At 43.7% G+C, this 21722-nt stretch overlaps 1 protein-coding gene across 1 annotated transcript in view; it reads right to left on the bottom strand.

Moving 5' to 3' along the window:
* Window positions 1-21258, bottom strand: part of whrnb (whirlin b) — a 91842-nt gene extending 70584 nt beyond the window's left edge. The window contains exon 1 of the mRNA XM_037099498.1: window positions 19833-21258. Coding sequence (XP_036955393.1) covers window positions 19833-20546 — 714 coding nt within the window. The 5' untranslated portion in view covers window positions 20547-21258. The remainder of the gene's footprint in view (window positions 1-19832) is intronic.
* Window positions 21259-21722: the final 464 nt, after the last annotated feature.

Raw genomic sequence — 21722 nt, 5'->3', positions numbered from 1 at the left:
GTTGGTTAGGCAGTTGCGCTAATGGGATACCGGGTTCTACAGTTGAATAAAATGTAGTACCAAAAGAAAGGGCGGTCTGACGGCAATGTAAAGCAGTGTGAATTCTCTCTATGCAACGTACACTTGAACTGTTATAGATTTTTTTGGGTGAGCCTTGTTTTAGGTGGTTAAAATTTGCTTTGCTTCTGGACCCCGTTCACTACAGTACAAAGCTGAGCGTCTGGGCTGGAGCGGCTCTCCGCTTCTCCAGACTGAGGTTGCGCTGATCGATGATTACGGTAGGGAACAGACTGACTATAGATATGTACTTTATATGACCCCACTTCAAAAAACATAAACTATCCCTTTAAGGTAACTGTTAGATACATCAACTGTAGATGCTCACTCCTTCAGTAACACACCTGTGACATAAGCTTCCGGCCAGGAAAGGACGGTGTCAGATCACGTCCAACCTTTCACAGAAATTTCAACCCTGAACTACAACGTCGGGTCAGCAGTTGTGGCAAGTCACTGCCCATCTTCCTCTGACTTCCAGCTTGAATCCTCCCTTGACTCATTCCACTGATGTTATCAGTACTTCATAGATTGTCAGTAGCCATGTGAGTCTTGGTAGGAGACCAGATCTCTTGATCTTTCTTAGCTGATCATCTTTCTCATCTGCTTACTTCTCTGTCTGGGATATATTGCTGCTGTCAGAGTGTAGCATAATACCACCTCCTGAGGCAATTTATTCGCTTTCCTCAACAGATGGTATAGCCTCCCCCTGGACTCAGAGCTGGAATCTACTGGTCACATTCAGATTTCTGATGACCATGCTTCTGTGTTTGAATTTCATTCCTGCCCATGTTGCAACATTATCAAGTGCCTTCAGAATCAAACTTAGTTGTTAATGAGATGAAGTTAGTATGGTTAGGTCATCCATAAAGCCTCTTATTGGTGGTTGGCAGAATTGGCCCTATGGGTTTCTTCCCTGCTGGAATTGTGAGCAGAAGAATTCCCATGATGAACGAGGACAGCGAGATGGTGCAGAATGTTACAATTCCCTTTTCCAAATTTTGCCACTAAATGCTGAAGACGGTAGGTCTAAATCGCAAATTGAATGTTCTGAAGCTGGTGATCATCCCCCTGACATGGTGGGGGATATGATAGTGCTCAATTGCTGTGCAGTGGTGTAACAGTGAATGAGGCAGTGCAGTGTGTGGACAGTTTAGGCTGTTTGTTAGTGAATAAATGCTACAACTCCTCAAGACCTAAACTAAGACCCTGTCTTGTTTGCAACCTACTGATAAAAGTGAAGTTATTCTCTAACCTTCAATATAATGATTACATGAACAAATAACACAGGTAGAAGTCCTGGAACACTATCAGAATGAACATAGACATTTTACTGATATGGGCAAAATCAAGTCCTCCCACAGAAAACAAGTTATATACTGTTATATACTGTAGATGAGGAAATGGGCAATGAGCAATACTTCAGTATCATATTGTTATAGTTATTGAGACTATATTTCATCTTAGATGTGGGAGTTCGTTATCCTGAAAAAGTGTTGTCTTTTCCAAGTTTTTAAGTCTGCACCGCAGTAAAGTGATGTCATTTTCTGAATTCACCAGACTGTTCTTAAGTGCTGGGCAGTATACCGGTTCACACGTATACCGGTGTATATTTTCGTTATGATATTAATTTTTAAATGTACCCCATACTGGTGAATTTGATTATACAACGTTGGGAACGCTACGCTGCACCGTGTGACACTGTTTCAGACCGGAACCTTTTCAATGTTGAATTTCTAAACAGGCCTGGTGTGACTGCGAGGTGTGGTGAGGGTAAACAGTAGTGCTCTGGTGTTATGTTACGGTGAAGAGGGCTAGAATAGACATTGCAGTTATTGACTTTATCCGCTGATGTCAAGATGAGCAACTGGAAAGCTGCTGAGATCAAGTGCCACCACATTTCTTCTGATGCATACGTTGTACGTCACTGTTCACGCCCAACTTCGTGCTTCACGTCACATCACATGTTTATGCCTACCCCAGTGGCAGCTTTTTGGGAAAGAAGGAATATTGAACCTCCCTTTTAGATAGAGAGGGTGGCAGAGTGCAGCCTTTTATCTTGCAGCAAATGTGCCGCCTTTTCTACCTAATAGGGGCTAGTAATTCCTCTCTCAACCAGTAGGAAAATGCTGTGAACACCTTATTATGCATAAAAAAAAATACTGTCATATAGTGTGAAACAGTTACGAAAAATTGTTTTGAAAAATATCATGATATACATTTTTGGTCAGCAGCAACCGTGCTCATTTTATTGAGGAGCACAGTGGGATAGCATGGCACAGCCACATCAGTACATCAGATAGAGTAGCTCAAACTCCACATAAATGCAATCCCATATTAGCTCCTTGAAGTCAATCTAAGCACAAAGTGCAGTCTGTAGATGATAGCTATTTCATGAGATAACTCTTCCTTGGAGTTAAAATTAATCTGCTGATTATCTGGGTTTTTAGAAGCAATGATCAAACAGCATTATTTGTCTCAATTCAGCAGATCCAAAATAGTACCTTAAAACCTTAGTCAACCCAAGTATGATGCATTGACCCTAAGAGGAATAATCCAGAACAGAGTGGATATAGTTCAGAAACCAAACCTCTTCTTTGACATTTATTTTCCAGAATAAATGGAATCCCCTTTCACAGAGGGGAGGAGTGGTAGGTAAAGTGTTCCATGGCACTCTGTATGCAGGTACAGAAACCATATAGTAATTCAGTGCAGACTGTTCTACTCTTTCTAATACTTGCCTTTATCCAATTAGCCATTCTATCCACATTACCGATGATTATTGATCAAAAATGTTATTATGTTAATATTTTGTTAATATTTTGGTACCAAGTACCATCCCTAAAGCATCCTCACATTATTGAAAGGAGTACTTAGTCAAAATACTTTTGACATTTGTATAACACATAATACTACAGCCATTTTGCTCTCTGATCTACTGTAGCTACATTCCGTGTCAGGCTGCTCCTCCATGTCAGGGAGCTGATTCCCATTGGCCTCTCCCACACACTGACACCTGTTATCTAGAATATGCACTTTGAAAAATGGAAAGCTGCGCAGAAGGATACTTAACATCAGCAGCATCCAGCAGTGGAGTTTTGATATGGCATCAAGGGAGCTGAGCAGTGAACGAGGTTTGTTCTCATAACAAGCGGTCACATTATGTTGGCCTTATCAAACTGACAGAAAAGGGTGACTTCACCTACTGAGATATCCATCTACTACTGCCTCCTCCATCCGGTATGGAAAAATCTGAGGGAGAGTTGCTTTTTTTGGAGCTTGCTGAGGGTCTGATGTGCTGGTATAGTCATTTGGTCATGATTATGTAATGTTATTTCTCTACACACAGGTAGAATGAAGCAGTCATTGGTTAAAAATATATTCAAACAGTGGCCAAGGTCAGACACGCAGCACACTGCTGTCAATATCATAAATATGCTTGATTTTACAAGCTAAAAACAGGCATCATGTATGTTTTGTTTTTAACAAACAATGACAGGCTGATTAAGATTTGACTCATTCCTTTTTTTCTGATGGCTTATGCAGACAATTCTTTCAACAGTTACTTTAAAAGCTACTTTTCCTTTCCAGCTTAATTTGATATTTCTGCCTGGACCACCGAGGTAGACTGACTCACTAGAAAATTGCACCAAACTGACCTTGTGCCTACATTAACCATAATGCAACTTAGGCACTTGAGTGACATCACTCGGGGCAATTTATCAGATTACATATGGCTTCCCCGGGAGTCACAGAATACTTTATTCAACTTTTTCACATATGCAGTCGTACTCCCCAACACCTGTAGACACACATTACTGTGTAAAATTGCTGGTGTTACCCTTCAAGTTAGTATGGCAGGGTTAATACATCAAGCAGTTACTTAGCAACATCATTCATTTGGATTTGTGTTTTTGTTTCCATTTGATGAATGTCCAAAATTCACTCTCCTTTAAGCTCCCTTTTTGGTCTCCTTGTGGGCAACATCCACCTGTACTTTCACCAGCTAGTCTCATGTTCGGCACTGAGCAGACAATGAATTGGAACCTTTTCTCTCAAAATAGCTGCCTGCTGCAGATAAAAACAGGACCACTGCAGTCTGGCACATAAACGACGTGCTGGAACTCATTGGAAAGCTCCATAAAGCTCAGGGCTGCTGCCGATTCAGGTGACATTCTTTGTGGGTTCATCATGAAAAGCGACCCCTTTCACATTTTTACATTTTAAATCACAGTTACCTGAAAGAAAATAAAGTTTCAGGTCAGGTCGTCCTGGACTTCCTCAGCCACTAGGCAAATGCAGAGAGAGACCCTCATTATAATTCATGTATCATACAGACTGGATGATGCTTGTTATTTTATGAAAAGCCGTAATTCCCCTCTTCCTCTTCACGTCTCTACGTCTCAAGAACATCATTGGCGAGATTCCTGCCTAGTTGTGACCATTTTGGAGAGACATTCAATTACAATGAAATACCAGAAACATCTATACCACTGTACGTCTGACAGACAACCTGATTACCACGTAAGGGTAAGCATCCCATTGAGCAAAAACTTTTTTCAAAGTGATGATAACAAATCCAACCCGACAGTGCATATGCTATCAAGGTTGAAGTGATGCAGTCCACGGAGCATTGGTGGAAAGATTCCCTGCAGACTGCACAGCAAGAATCATGTTGTCATGTCACTGTCATGTCATGTACAGACTGATAAGCATAATGCATCACTGACCAGATGTTATGTACTCTACAGTAACTAAGTTGCTCTGCTCTATCAGTGTCAGTCCATTGAATGTACCGAACGTGGTCAAGTTAGCAACATTAAATGTAAAAGTTTTCAAAATTATGGCACAATAAAGACTTTTGGGGAAATTTTCAGGTTTCAGAAATGATTACGGATGTTTCTCCTTTCAGCCGTGGTGTTAAAGGAGAAGGGGGGCTTTAATTTTATCCAGCTGATTTTGCATTAGTTGCAGTTCACACTAACATCCACCAGGCAGGCACATGTGAGCAGTCCACTCTGCAATGAACACATCAAGGCCCTGAGCCTCTCTCTCCTCCCACTGAAACCAGACACACTGCTTAATTTCCTCATTGACTCAGTCCGTATCAAAACATGTGTCAAAGTGCATTTATAAGCAGTTTACTGTGTGTCCTGGTTGGATATTAGTTTGTTACTCAGGACTAAATCAGGGATAGTTTAAAACAAAATACAAGAGAACAGACGTTTATTGTTGTTTCAGAAACAACAAAACACATAAGAGCTCTTCGTTGCTACATTTCACTGTCTGTGGGAAGAAACTGTTCTTCAGTTTGTTTGTCTTTGATCTGATAGATCTGTATTTCTTCCCAGAGATAACAACAACATATAAGCAATTATAATGTAGCTTTATAGAGCTTAACAGTGCGACCACCAGAGCTGTAGCTGATGTTTTGCCTTGCGGATATGCACCAGTCTCTGTGAGGGCTTGCCTGTCATGTCCAGGCAGCACAATTATTGTGAAAAACTTAAAGTATGACTATTTTTATCTTATGTCAAATCAAACAGCAACAGACAGTACCATCTTAGGCTTACGCAAGTACAAATAATGCTAGATCAATGCTCTCTTGCAGAGCAAACACCACTGAAATCCCCCACACATATCTACTCCCATTTTAAGTTGCATGTGGCAAGGCAGTGTTTGTTGGTAAACATTCCTCTGCAGCGAGTTTGCTGGATTAATATTCTGTCAGAGTTTCTCAAAAAGGGCAAGAGAGAAGCCTGGAGGAATGAGACAGAAGGAGGAGAGAAGGACAAGTGGAGTTTACACAAGTGTGGCAGGTCAAGTCGAGGTGACAGCTGAGACAAAGGGAAACAGAGCGGACAGTGATGGATCTGTGACAAAACCTCAGACAGATCTATGAGCACAGGGCCCATGGTGAGAGCAGCACTGAGGGATACTCCAGCATAAAATACACTCTAGACCAAATGCCTCAAATGAACTAGGATTAACAAGCAGACTAATAATGTGACTTATCAAAAAAGACAAAAGTGTTTGCTGTGAATGGCTACACTCAAAGCCTGTTGTGCTTACTTCCCTGTGACTGCATTTATATTTATGTCCAAAAACACAAACAGCTGAGAGCAGGTGGCAAGTCACAACAGAACTGCTTCTCATGTTTGCATACAGTGCCGAGCAGGTCACAAGCAGGTCAAAGTAGCTTTTCTCTTCAGTGCTGTGTCGCTGCCTTGTATTTAATCTGCTCCATAAAACACTACGATAGAAGCAGTTCTCACTTGAATTAATGTCCATGTCATCCCTCTCATGTCACTTTGTTGCTGTGTTTGTTTTTCAGGCATTTTTAGGAACTCTGGCTAGCTGTGATGTTAGATAAAGGATACTGACTGGTGTATAAATAGCATCAAGTTTGTTTGCTCCTGGCTGATAACAAGTTTTTCCTCCAGTAAAATACTTCTCCAGAGTAATCTTGGTGGAGAAAAAAAGGAGCAGCTTGGATTCAATAGTTGAGGTGGTCCCCTGAGATACAGACTAAGGCTCGGGTAAAAAAAGGAAAAGAAAAGGACCACATGATCTGTCAGCTTACAAGTGAAATATTTCAACAAAATGAGGGTAAAGGGGTAACATGTAGCAAGGAATTTCAATCAGAGCTCATTGATATCATAATTCATTATTGTACAATGATAGTTGCATTCGCCCATGTATTGTTTTTAATGAGCACAATTAAATCAGAACAACTCTAAGTGCGGGGCTCCAGCTCTGGGCAGGGCTGAGCTGCATGTCAAAGTGTCCTTGAGCGAGATACTGAACCCCACATTGCTCACTTTCTTGAAGACATTTCACAACTCATTCAAGACTCTTCTTCAGTTCTAACTAAAGGCAGGTACTCACTGGCCCAACCGTTTGACATCTGAAGTGTTTGGGGACACTCGGATGAGTCTAGGTACAAATCTGTTTGGTATGTTCAGCTGCGTTGGAAGCTTTCGGAGCCACGTGGACGTTGTCTGCTCCGTGTCAACATGCGAAGTCTGAGGAGGTTGGCTGTTGGCCATCGGAGCCATTGGATTCTCTGATTGGTTGTGTGCTAGCTGTATGACCATTCTGATTGATGGTGTGCTAGTGGATCAGCGCAGTGTGTGGGAGGAGCGGAATATTGTGCGTGCTTTGTTTTTCTATGCACTTCGTTCCATCATTTCCTGTTTTCATTCATCTCATGCAAGTGTAGAACGTACAGGCTACTGTGGAGCTGGCAGCACGTCGAAGCGGTATGTTCAATGCAACTTTTCTGCCCAACAGGTCAGATGAGAGGCAACAGAGTGGTCGGATAAAGGCATTTGGACGTTGGTTTCAGTCTGGGGCCTTAACCGGAGGGGAGTTTGCAGACTTTTAAATCAGTACGATGGCACTACCCCATGGAAAGAATTTCTGCACAAGTTTGAGAGCTGTGCTAAAGCTAATCAATAGTCAGAAAAGGCAATGGCTGTCCAGTTGAAGTTCTGCCTGATTTGTATAGCAGGGGCTATCATCCACAGGAATCCCCGGTCCTCACAGTGGGAATACAGCCGCCTAGTGGAGGAGATGGAGACTGCATACAGCCCTTCTTCAGAGCATGCAGCGGCTGTGGCTATTGAACTGAGACATCATGTCCACAAAGCGGTTGAAGCCCTTCATGTTTTAAGAAATTATGTATATGAGAAAGTGTCAATATACACAGACGGGACTGAGACTGAGCAGGAACGGTGAAGGAGATGCAAACATTGTACAGAAACTGTTAGAACAGCGGCATGACTGAGCTGCTGTGATCAGGGAGGGAACCGCGGAGGAGGAAGTTTCGACAGTCTCTCCTCAAACCCCAGAGCCTGCTGAGCTCCATCTTAAAGCTCAATGTCAAGAGATGAGTATCAACCTGCTTGTGCATGAATTGGAAGTATGTGCTGTTTTGGACAGTGGGGCATGGAAGACTGTGTTGCCTCTGATCCATTACATTGCTATTCACCCAGAGGTTCAGCTTCCACACAAATCCTCAATTGTAGAGAAGCTGCTCGATGTTGGGAAGGGCAAATACCTGTGATTGGTGAAGCCCACGTTCAGATCAATAACTGCAAGGTGAGTGTCCATTTCCTGGTTGCCAACATAGCTAGTAAGGAGTCTCTGCTAGGCCACCTTTCCTGACCCAAGCCAAAGCACACCTTGATTTTGAATACCACTGCATTGTGCTGTTTGGTGAGGAAGTGCCATATTGCCATTCAAGAAGCAAACCAAAGGCACATGCTGTGAGAGTAGCCCGAACTGTGCTGCTGGAGTAGGAGTATCTGGTACAAGGCCACACCCAGTTAATGGAACCAGTGGAAGGGGGGTGATGCTGAGCCCCACCAAAAAACACAAAGTGCTGTTCACCCGAGTCCTGGTATAGGCTCAGCCCTTTAAAACTGTGCCTTTCCACATCCTGGAAACACTGCCATAACCATTAAAAAGGGTGCCCAAGCCCTGCAGCCTGCATAGACCAAAGCCCAGCCAGAACAGCTCTATGCCCAGAGTTTCTGCAGGTACATGCCATTCAGCCTGAAGCAGAGAAGCAGTTCCAGCTGGCACAGCTGCTGTGCACCTATGGTAGTGTGTTCTCTACTGGTCCAAGTGACCTCAGTCACACTTTTCTACTGCCTGGATGACACCCAGTTTTATCCCCAAGCCTCGTGCCTTTCGACCTGATGTCATGAGGCAAATGCATGAAGGACAAGTAGGTGGACATTTTGGTGTGGCCAGCTGCAAACCCAAGACTTTTGGTATCAAATGAGGGTGGATGTTGCCCTCTGGTGTGGCTGCACATCCAAAGCCACACCCTATAAGTCACCACAGGCCCCCATGGGTACTGTTTGAGTGGGAACCCTTATGGAGCCTTAGATATTATGGGGCTGCTGGCTGAGATGGAGAGCAACAACTATTATGTGCTCGTGATACAAGACTATTTCACAAATGGGTGGAAGCTTTTCCCCTACCCAATGAGCAGGTTGCAAATGTGGCTGAAGTGCTGGCCTCAGAGTGGGTGTACCTTTATGGAGCACCACAGACATGGCACAGCGACTGAGGTTGGAAGTTCAAGTCTGAAGTGTTCCAGAAAATGGGCACGCTGTTCGGTATCGAGAACAAGCACACCACGCCCTTCCAACTTCAATCTGATGACCAGGATGAGAGAGTCATGCCACTATCCTCTATGCTGTAATGGCCTACAGAGCAACAAAGCACAGTGCAAGTGGTTTCACGCCCAACTTCATGATGTTTGGCAGAGAAGTGAGTGAGCTGCTTGACATGGTAGCTGGCCTGCCGCCGGACTCTGACACAGCCACTTCAGTCCCTGAATATGTCAAACACCTACGAGAGCACCCAGAGATGCTTTCGGTGAGTCCTTGAAACGTGCGAAGACACAAAATGACAAGAAGTGCTGCCACAGTATCAGATTGGTGATGCTGTGTGGTAACTCATCAAAGGCACATGGAAAGTCAAGAACAAGGTCAGAAAGTTCCTCCCGTTGTATGACAGACCACACTTCATACTGAATAATCTGGACGATCTGGTATATCGCATCCAGAGAGGCCGAAAAACAAGGTCAGAAAGTTCCTCCCATTGTATGAAGGACCATACTTCATACTGAATAATCTGGACGATCTGGTATATCGCGTCCAGAAAGGCTGAAGACCAAAGTGAAAGTGGTTGGCGCTGCACGCCAGTTGAGGTGAACCCCCAGCCTTGGATGTGGATCTTACAGACCTGGGTCTCTCTCAGCTGTTCTCCAATATTGACACTGGGAAGCCTCCAGCTGCACCTCATCATATCTGTAGTGGATGTTCCTGCGGCTGCTCCTTGACTCCCCTCCACCTTTCCTCATCTGGGCTCTGCTGCCGCTGGGGACCCTGAGGATAGTGGGGGTGATGTGGCAGAGCAGCATGACCAGAGTGCTCTCAGAGACCAGCGTAGAAGACCAGGTATGGTGAGTAGGTGTCTAACTAAGTTCCACAGGTTATGGACTGTTTCCGAAGTTTACCAGACTCTTTTCAGGGTAAAAAATCTAAAAAATCTAGAGCTTGGAATAAGTTATAGCCTATATATGGGTGTTACTAATGCCTTTCAGGGTTTGTTCTGCTCTATTGTAGGGTGTAGGCACTAAAACAAATGGATAGCTACACGTTAACATTGCACTTAGAAGATGCACCTTTGCGATCACACTGAATGCAAATGGGGACTGTGTGGCTGTATGTGCTGTATGTGAAGACACATGTTGATGAATGTTACTGTGCTGGAGTGGAATTTATAATACTTGCCATCAAGAGTGGGGGTAATGTTATAAGAGTGGTGTGGTCCCGTTAAGGGGCAGAGCAGTGCATGTGTGCATAGAGTCTGTGTCACTGAGGAAGTGAAGATTGTGTGCAGCAGATAAAAGAGTTGGAGCGGATATGTGCGGAGCGAAGGAAGAGCTGAACAGTGAATGTGCAGTGTAAAACAGCGAATGCACAGTTCAGTGTGTGGCCAAATAAATACACAAGTTTCTTCAGACCACATAACATATCCTCTATTGTGTGCCCACTACTGGCTGTAAGAGTGAAGGGTGTTAGCCCTGAAGCCAATCAGCTTCAGCCCAGGAGGAAAACAGACTCCCTGCGCTCTCTGACTGTGGTCTGGGAGCTGAAAAGGAAAGGTTAACACACAGCATTTGGTTGCTGAGGAAGAGGAAAAAGTTGTGGTATCTACGGTGGCAAAAGAGAGACAGTGTTATTGATAGCGATGTTGAGTTTGAGAGTTGAGAGACTTGTGATATTTACCGTGTTTGGAGTGTATAGTTAGTGTGAATTGTATGTAATGTGAAGTGTTGTGTGTTTAGCGTCTCGTGGAGTCGTTTTTTTCTTTTTTCGTTTGTGTCTGAAAAAAAATGAGGTGACTGCTGAATATGGAGTGGGCAGTGCAGCTCTTTTTTGAGCTGGGAGGAGCTTACACATTAGTACGAACATATTATGGCAAGAAATAAACTGTTGAAGGGATAGTTCGTGTTTTTTGGAGTACATATCTATAGTCGATCTGTTCCCTGCCATAATCACCGATCAGCACAGCCTCAGTTTGGAGAAGTAGAAAGCCCAGGCGCTCAGCTTTGTACTGCAGTGAACGGGGTCCACCTAAAACAAGGCTCACCTAAAAACATCTATAGCAGTTCAAGTGTACATTGTATAGAGAAAATTCACACCACTTTACATCGCTGTCAGACCTGCCTTTCTTTTGGCACTACATTTTCTAAACCGTAGAACCTCGTTATCCCTACTCAGTTGCACTAATGCGTAGGGATACGGAGGTTTTACTGTTGAGAACATGTAGTGCCATAAGAAAGAACTGTCTGACAAAGATGTAAAGTGGTGTGAATTTTCTCTATACAACGTACACTTGAACTGTCATAATTTTTTTTAGGTGAGCCTTGTTTTAGGTGGTTAAATTTCACTTTTTCTCTGGACTCCGTTCACTGCAGTACAAAGCTGAGCGTCTGAGCTGGAGCGGCTCTCTGCTTCTCCAAACTGAGGCTGCGCTGATCAGTGATTATGGTAGAGAACAGACCGACTATAGATATGTACTTTATATGACCCCATTTCAAAAAACGTGAACTATCCCTTTAAATCCTGGATTTGTGTGTAAAACATTTAAAGGTTCAGAAACAGAGTATTATACATCATATAGGAGATGTTTTCTTTAGTGTATAATCAGCTGAAAATTAAGTCTTTATATCTTCAGAGGACGTGGCTCCTCTTCTAAAGCGTCCACCGTGATTCTGCTGGTTTACGTTTTTTCACGTTGTTAGCAGCCAAGGTGGCAAGGTGTATTAGGTTGGTTGCAATCTGCAACTTCACTACTAGATGCTACTAAATCCTCTACATACTGGTCCTCAACAGTTGTGTGCACACAAACTATATATGAATGAGGCCAGCTGTCTATGGGAAAAATGAAGAGGACTTTTACTGCAGGAACAAATGGCAGTCATAATGCAAATCTCCCATTAGGGACTCTTAGTATCTGTAAAACTGTGATGTCACTGTACTGAGATTATACAAGTAGAAACCCAAATATAAAATAAATACAATATAACAATGTCCTTCGGCCACAATAACTTTAAAGTATTCTATTAGCTAAATTTTAATGAAGCCTAACATGTTCCTACTGTTTTCCGGGCAAGTCAACTCATTAACTTCCCACAATTAATTCACCGCATCACTGTTCTTACAGAACTGCCCAACTAAATCTAGATTAAATACACTTATCTTCACAAATGAGGTCCTCTGTGTATACAGCTACCTTAGTGGCCTTTACCACCCTACTGGTAAACAGCTTTTGAAGTCACGCTTCAGACGAGGGGAAGCACCTTGGTGGAGAAGGCCTTAAATATTAGCAGCCTAATAAAAGCTGGAATGAATTACTCAGCTCTTAATGAGAATAGAGATGTGGTCGTGGAGCTTGCAAGGTCATAAAAAATAGTTCCTTACACAGCCCCAATACATGCTGCAAATAAAACATTGATGTAAGGGATAATAAAACAACATCTCATTGGGCGATATTTTTAAACACAATGACAACTGAGGACTGCAAGTATCTCTCAGATGTCTTTGAAGTATATAGAGTAATATCTGTCCTCCCACATGTTTTCCCTCTCTCACTTCATATCTCTGTTACACAAGCACAACAATCAAAGTCATTTCAACCTGGACATTCAGGGAAACAGCAAAACAAGTGGAGATGACAATAGCAGGGACTCTCTATAAATCACAGCATCTGTCAATCACAGCCAGGCCATGTCAGACGAACCAAAGCTAATACTGTCACAATGGTCTCTACCTGTCCACCAGATACCCTCACACTTTTCCACCTCTCCCATTCTCCTGACTCCCACATCTATGCTTTCCTGCCACCTGTACCTTAACTTGAACTCTGATCTGTACCTGTCTGCCCGCCCTGTTCTTACGTTCTTACAATATGTGGTGGTTTCATGCTTTCATGCAAATGTTGAGATGCAGTCTTTATCTGCAGCCTTCTGGCCCAGTTGTAATGGTACCACCATACTCTCCACCTTGAGTGCAGTGGTATAAAGAGCAAGAAAATTAGGCATGAGCGGAGGTCAGGGGGTTGGATAGGTCATACACTGGACTTTCCTTATGAGGACTGTGTTTTATGTCCCGTTTGTAACCAAGAATCAACAGATTTGTTTTTAAATCATGTCGCATAAGCAAGTTTACATGTGTAAAAAATGTAACTTATGTGATGTGAGTCACTTATGTAACTTCACATAAGTGGCATGCACCACAAGTTATGTTATTTACATTGCAACCAAGCATAAACTTCTTTTGGTTTGCCTTTTTCCAGCCAGCCTTGTTATGCATGACCTGGAAATTGGATGGAATATAAATGAAATATATGATAATAATAGTGTTTAACTGTGTCTGGGACAATTTCAGATAAAGTGACATTGTAAAAGTTTCCTGTTACCTTAAAGGAATAGTTCTACATTTTGAAAAAAAAACAAAAAAAAAACAAGTATTTGCATTCGTTCTGTATCAGGTACAGATTTGGAGTCTGGATGTCTTTAGCCCAGCTTAGCATGAAGACAAAGAGCAGTGAAAAACAAATAACTTGTGTCCAATTTTCAAAATTACACGTACCAACACCTCTAAAATTTGTACAACCTGCATACAGAAAATGAAAAAAAAACACTACTTGTGGTTTGAACGGGAGCTGCATGTTAAAATCAATTATTGGAGAACAATAAATGTCATCACACTGAGATTGTCAAGTATGGTTGTTCCTGTAAAGAGGTCAATGGCTGCACTCACATATCTGGCAGTCCTGTGCTATAGACCAGTCTGGACTGAAGGCAAAAATAAATAAGATAATAACCTGAATAATTCTGAACCGATTTTCATAAAATTTGGTTTGAAATTAATGGTTTCTTTTTCATTTAACAAACAACTGCACTTTCACATTATTAAATGTGGCCCTTTTACCTATTCTTCTTTTAGCCAGTTGCTGAGGCAAACAATCTGGTTAACATTTTCTGAATATAAAGCTGATTGTCATTACTGTGCCTCTTGATGGTGGCTTGCAGAACATGTTGAGAAATGCAACTTTCAGAACATCTCTGAAGCCTGTATCCTTGATAATATTAATCTGTCTACAGTCCCTGGCAATCCATTTGCAATCGTGTCAGTCAACTTGTCAGGGGCAGACTTACTTAATGCCCTGCTTTCTGTGATGGTGAGCTGCAGTGTGTGCAAACCACAACGTGTTTACTGATTGTTCCATCTTTGTTTTTCTTATACTCGAACTTTCCATCCAAAGGGCCAACAGGTTCTTTGGATTCCATCACATTAGAATGAGGATGAGTGGACAGAGTGGGATGAATTATGGGCTATACAGGGCGGTTCATTTTGCGCATGCGTTAATGCATTTAAAAAAAATAATCGCAGCCCCACTAAAAATACATAGTTTCATGTCATGATATCAATCAAATATTAATACATTGCCATGTACTATACTGGGGTTGAATCAAATTAGCTCTATGCTAAATTTTATCCAGTATGTCTTGAACAAAAACTCATATAAACTCAAATGAACTCAACTCATGAAATTGGTTTATTTAAGGCTGAAATCAATAGCATAATTGTAGCACAGTTTGTCCACCCTCCACAGGGTGAATGTGAAAGTGCTGTGCAGTATTACACACACCTGCACCTGCAAGCTTCTGATAATTAATCGACACGCTTTCATTGAATGCTTTGTTGTGCTTTAAACAAAGTGAGTAAAATTTGGTTTAAGACGGAGCTGGAAGACTTCTGAAGACAAATTAAAACGAAAATGATTTTTGAGGAGCTTATGGATTTTCTTGAACTTGATTCTTCCAGAAGTACAGTAGAAGCAGCTGTTTTCAGATGTCTGGCTGATGCAAGTTTTGCAACAGGACCTCTTGGACATGTTTGCTCACAAAAACTGTATAAAAGTCCATAAGAAGGAGAAATCTTTAGTAAATCATAGACTTTGTGCGAAGCCAATGGGCAAGAAGCTACTAAGGGCAGCTTCTATATACTTTCACCCAGAAGTTGTCTGTGGTGAGGAAAACTAAACGCAAGAGTTTGGTGCGAGAGTTTGGTGCAGAGCAAGATGTAGAGGAATAAAATAATGATTAAATGATTGAATAATAATAATTTCTCCCCAGAAATGTAACTGCATGTCACAGCAATGCAGACTGCAACAACTGCATTAGGAGCACTGCATTAGGAGCACTGCATTAGCCGCTCATCCCCCAGTGCTTGTTGGCTGTGTTTATAATGGGCATTGTGACCTGTCGTTTCTCCAAGAAACACATCACCCTCATCTTTCTTTCTCTGCTGCTAATATTCTTGGGTTAGGCTGCTTCTCCTGAGACCCTTCTCATGAACTTATTTGAGCGCAGTGATTTATTTCAGACAAAGACATTTTTACATTTACATCAGCCAGCAGTGGCTACACGCACGCGCAATTCGCAGTATGGACACAGAGGGCTGAACATCTCCTGCGCTGACTGCAGCTGGGAGGGACTGTTGCATGAGGATCGGGTCCTGTGTGAGGTAGAGCTGGTAAATACGGTTCTTTTTAAGGATTTGAGTCATTATGAGTCACACACTAAATTGAACCAAGTTGTGCGAGTCACTTGAGTCAGCATTGCCTAATCACCATGGAAACTCAGTCCTAACCCATTGTCTCTTAACCACTAACGTAGTAGGAATTTCTGTGGATTCACTCGTTGCAGAAACGAGCTACAAGTCTGCTGCAGTGTTTCCGGCGCAGGCTCGCGAGCTACGGGTGCTTCCAGCATCACGACTCGTGAGCTAGTGAAATGACAAGTCGACTGTGTTTCCAGCACCGAGGCTCGCCAGCTACGACGACGAGTGTTTCTGGCATTGGCTCGCGGGTTAGTGGGCTACAAGCTTGTTATGTACACAGCTCTGAGTGACACTTTTTATCATTTTAGATTTGATTATAGTACTATTCAAGTTAATAATACTAGAGATTCGCGACGGGTTATTTTAAAGACCTGGGTTAAAGATCCGGACGAGTCACGATTCATACACCTCTAATGTGAGGGCTTTGGGGTGGGGAAGGGGCCCATGGCAGCAGCCGATACCTGCTTTCACGTCAGAGTCTCCAAAAGTCTCCAATAACAACAGAAAGAGTCGCTAGATATGTCAATAGTCACTTTTTTGAAAAAGAGTTGCTAGAGGGTTCTGAAAACTCGCTAAATATAGCGACAAAGTCGGCAAGTTGGCAACACTGCACAGCGGAGAGAGAAATGACTTAGTGTGTTAAAAGTGGAAAGTATAGCTAGCAATCCACTCACCACTGCCAGCAACACAGACATGCATGTAGAGCCTACATGCAACCATAAATCAGCCAAATGCAACTTCACACAAACAAAACTGCAAAGTGAAAATCTGCTTTGCTGGTGGTGAACACACCATTAAATAACTACTATTGCTACTAATGTCAGGGAAGAGGTAATGTTTAAAATGCTGTCTTATTTAGTGACAGTAGCAGTAATCGAAAGACACAGTTACTTTGTGTAAACTTCTGGCTTTCTCTGAGTTGTCGGAAACATTTGGGATAATGTAAATACAAAACTCAAAAGAATGCTGACAGCAAAAACCAAACAGCAACTGTCTCTATACGTGACAATCATCTGGGGCTGCTTGTTCGTCTGATGGTGTAAACAAAATAAGATGCAAGTGTGCTGTCAGGGAAAAAGGAGCTGTTCAGCCTGTTTTCCCCCTCATGCTGGCCTGATTCAACAAAGCCTTGTATAGGCAGGTGAAAAAGCCTCTTTATTTGCTCTTAAATAAGACATCACCCAAGGCCTGAGCCATTCAGCCTCAAGAAAAAGTGTTGTTTCTCTTTGGAACTTGCTGTGTATTAGAGACTGACTCAGTGAAGACAGTCTGCAAGGTCATTAGGAAAATTCAGATGAATACATAAAACATTTATGTCCAAGATAATAAAACAACACATCATATTATAAATGCAGCAACAGCTGAGGAACACATTCAGTTTGCTGCCAGATAACCCTTTGCCTCATCTATTCTGTTAAGTATCTGTCCTCCCACATGTTTTTCCATCTCTCACATCATTTTTTTGCACAAGCTCAACAATCAAAGTCATATCGACGTGGACATGCAGACAAACAGCACAAGAGATGACAATTGCAGACAGAGATGACGCTCTCTGTAAATGACAGGATCTGTCAGTCACAGCCAGGCCGCGTCAGACACACCAAAGCGTTTACTGTCACAACGGTAAACACTTTTCCACTTTCCCAGTCACGTGACTCCCACATTGATCTGCTCACCTGTGTCCCATTCATTATCTATACCAGCCCATCTACACCCGCTCCTGATTCTCCCTGATCTGTAACTGCTCGTCTGCCTGTATCTTTTATCTACTCCATTCCCATTTATGAGATTTGTGCCCAATCTCCGCAGGTGTGGTGTCTACACTTGTAGGAAATCTCTGTTTTTCATAATGACGTAGGCTATGTAGATATGATATCGTGTTCTTCAGAGTTCGAAGCTAATAAATTGAACATGACACAGCATACTGCCTCTGTTCATTTTTATTTTGACATGTGGTGAGAGCCCACACAGGCGGCGTTAACTGTCCAGCAAAACAATATAAAAGTTCACATCCAGCCAAACCAATCTAAAATTAAGATAATACTATCTGTATGATCAATGAGATATCAACTGTATCCTCCAAAAGAAAACTTCTGCATATTCCCAGGGTACAGGGGATCCGTAGTGTGCCACTTCATTTCATGAATGGATGGACAGTTACCTGGCTGGATTATTTGGATGATAGAACACCACATTAGTAAGTACAGTATGAAATAACGTAACTGTTCTGCGATGGTGTCACATTACATAATAAAGACGCCATACACTAAAAACAAGTCAGATGAGAGAGGTCTGTCTACATGAGACTAGATATGACTTGAATACCACACTCCAGTAAGAATCAGCTGCTCCCACGTTTAACACTACAACTGGACCAAGAAGATTTAACATTAGCCCATATTTTCTAACCTTATGGCCAGAGTAATGTGTGAAAGGTATTTCATGGAGTGCAGAATTACTTCATGAAAACAATATCTCTGATGTAACGTTTCTCTTAGTTTACATTGAAAAAAGTGACATTACTTACATGACCCATGGTCATGGACTGACCTATGTAGGTGTTTTGATGATGGGGAAACATACCTGAGCACGTAGAGAACATGCAGCCTCATCACAGAAAGGCCCTGTCCCAGCTGGGGCCTCACCTTATGGAACTCTCTTATTAGCCTGCGAGCACTGTAGCTTGTGTTTTGTTGTGTATATTACTGCCCCATTTTGCCACAGAAAAAAGCTTTCATCCCACCACCTCTGGTCTAATCACAGTCATGGAGTTAATTAGTTTTAAGGTTCTGTTAATGAAAACAAACTACAGTAATACAAGCGCAGTCTCAGTCAGTGACGGTAACCAACTGCTGGCTTAGAAGGCTGAGCGGGATAGTGGTTTGATCGCTCAATTAACCCGACTAGGCAAGTATCCTGGTTGAGACAAGGAAAACCAAACTGCTCTTCCATCTGCGTGAGTGTGTGTGAGCAGCTGAGCATCGAAATCCAGGGCCGACAGGAAGACAGGAAGTCCTGCATCACTCGTGATGAGCGGGCGGCACGTTGCTCTGCCATCAGTGTAAACGCATGGATGAATGTGACTAGCACTGTAGAGCACTATGAGCAGTTGGTAGAAAAGCACTATAAAATGAAAGTAAGTCCATCACATACAAGAGTAAAAGAAGGTCTCACAGTGAATGAAGGGCTGCAGGTGACAGGTTGTTACTGCTGTTTGGCTGAGTGTCTCCAACACATCACCAGTGGATGTGATACCTTGTAGAGTCACATATGAAGCCACAGACACTGTGTCTGCAGTACATGTTACTTTACAGGGGGAGCAGCACAAGTATTCAAACTGTGGGATCTGTGGGATCTTTACAATATAAATCTACTCTCTTATCTCACCTCTGATGGCTTTATGCGTCTTTTGTTCTGAGAGGCTTTCAGACTCCATCTACTTCAGTCGTTCTGGACAATGCTGCAACGCTGTTTAACTGTGATGCTCCAGAAATGTTTTGTGGACTACAAAACTTCACCTGACTTTCCATCTTCATGGGGGAAGGAGATGATGACTGGATTTTCATTACCGGGTGAACTCTTCCTTTAAGTTTAAAACTATGTTCCAGTGAGCTAATTCCATAATTTGACCCTCTAATAAGTGATTCACTTGATGGTGCAGTGAAATGTCCTCCAACACCATCTGTTTCTGAACATTCGAGTTCATCTTGGTTCGCTGTGCACAGTGCATTAAGCTCCAGTCAAGTGCAGTGGGAGAGTTCATAAAGAGGCAGAGGCCAGACTGAAGGCAGCCTCCAGTGGACCTGACAGCCTCAGAGGAGGCAGCACTGTCACACACTACACTTGATTTGTAAGACAGCACTGCATGGCCCAGTGCTTCTAAATGCATGGTCTCTGTGCCTGGAGCATACAGTGTTTACATCCGCACACATGTAGGCTACACACACACACACACACACAGAAAGAGAGTCAGTGGATCTCTTCCACTTGTTACCCTGAGGCTGTTTTATAAGAAACTATTAGAGGAGCACTCAAAGTCACGCACGCACACATAAGACCCACCTTGACCGCCTCTATGTGAGTCACATTTTCAAACATGAAGTCGTTCACCGTCACGATCTGGTCCCCGACCCTCAGTCCCTCCCTCTCGGCCGACGAGCCCGGCTCCACCAGGGACACGTAGATCCCCACGCCGTGCTCCGATCCCCCGCGGATGCTGAAACCCAGACCCTCGTGGCTCCTGGAGCGCGTCAAGGTGACTTGGCGCACCTCTCCAAAAGAGCTCTCAAAGAGCGGCTGGGCCACGGGGGCTGGCAGCTTTGCGCCGGCGGAGAACCCGTCCGGACAGGCGGAGGTGACGGGGGGCTGCACGTGGACGGAGCTGACATACTTCTGCAGGGTTGAGTCGCCCTCCTCTCCAAAGCCCTCCGCGCTGCCGTTGCTGGTGAGCAGGTCCGTCTTCAGGTAGAGTCCCTCGGACGTGTACTGGTCGAACAGCAGCTGGTCGGACCTCGGGATGACCAGGCGGAGCATGGGCAGCAGCTGTCGTTTGCCGGGCGTGTCGAGAATCACTCTGAGAGTTTGGACCAGGTCGTAGACGTTGCGCTTGGCGTGGTACACATTGAGACAGTGGATGAACTGCTCTCTCTCCGGGTCGCTGAGCAGCAGGTTGAGCGCGTTGTGAAGTCGCCGGACGTTCGCCGAGAGCGCACGGCCGCCCGAGCCGGTTGAGTTCACCGATGTGTTGAGCGAAACGCCCTCCAGATCAGCGCTCATCCTACAACATAACGGGGGACCAGAGCATCATACAGACCGGAGGACGGATCGGACATTTGTCAAAGTGATCTTCAGCTCGATCCTCCCGTTTTATAAAAGGCAAGACGTGACGAAGCTCGCCGCGCATCGGGCAACTTCAACAGGTGACCGCTGATCTGCGCGCGTAACGGCGCTGCGGTGCGCCGCACACGTTGTGTCAGCCCGAAACAAGCAATCTTCACTCGGTGCCTGCGTCCGTCTCGCACTGAACAAAGCATAAATGTTCTTTGCGTCTCGCTGTCTCTTTTTTTATGCCATGTACAACAGACGCTGCCTTCAGCGGGACGAGCCTCAAGTATTCGGTGTCCGGTATAATGTCGGAAAGCTCGCGGATTTAAATCTGTGGCGCGCTCTTTTTTATCACTGTAAACCATAAAACGGTACCTTAAAAATAATACACAGCCTCCTCCGTGTGTACTCTGTCCACAGGACAAACTCCAGAGTGTGTCGGATCCTTCTCTGCGCGCAACTGGCGGTCAGAGCTCGACTGGATGCTCTCAGACCGTCTGCGTGAAGGAAATGACGCAGGTGTGTGTGTGTGTGCGCGCGCCTGGTGTGTACGTGTTGCTTAGAAACTGACAACCCTACTAACCCTTATTTAAATGATTATTTTTGGCAGGGCATGAGTGGAAGCAGGAAGAGCGGGAGTGGAAAGTGAAAACAGAGCGCTGACATGTCAGAATTTACAGGTTTTATCACAGTTTCTGGGACAGAAGCAGGCGAATCCCTGCGTGGGGTACCTGCCACTATCTGGACAGTTTCAGAGCATGTGAGAGCTTCGTTGTTGTGAGAGATGGAGTGTGTGTGCGTGTGTGTGTGTGTGTTGGTTCATGCAGATGGCTGTAGGTGTCTGCCTGTCAGCCTTTAAGCTGATCATGCTGCATTATAGCAAATGCCTCCCTGAGACTCCTTGTCATAACTACAGCCTAAGGCTATATTTAAACATCTATTTTTAGGAGCCCAGAGTTGTCTACCTCCTCAAGACAGTAACGATTTCCCCGTCTGGCCCATTCACATGATGAGAGTCCAAGGGAGAAGACATCCTGCCACGCCAGGCTGCAGCTGAGGAGACCAAAGCCACATTAATGACACTTGTCATGATTGCATCAAAATGGGCCCCTGGAGGCTCTGATGAAG

The sequence above is a fragment of the Acanthopagrus latus genome, chromosome 5 (assembly GCF_904848185.1).
Source record: "Acanthopagrus latus isolate v.2019 chromosome 5, fAcaLat1.1, whole genome shotgun sequence".
NCBI lineage: Eukaryota > Metazoa > Chordata > Actinopteri > Spariformes > Sparidae > Acanthopagrus > Acanthopagrus latus.
This window is presented reverse-complemented; position numbering and strand designations above follow the sequence as displayed.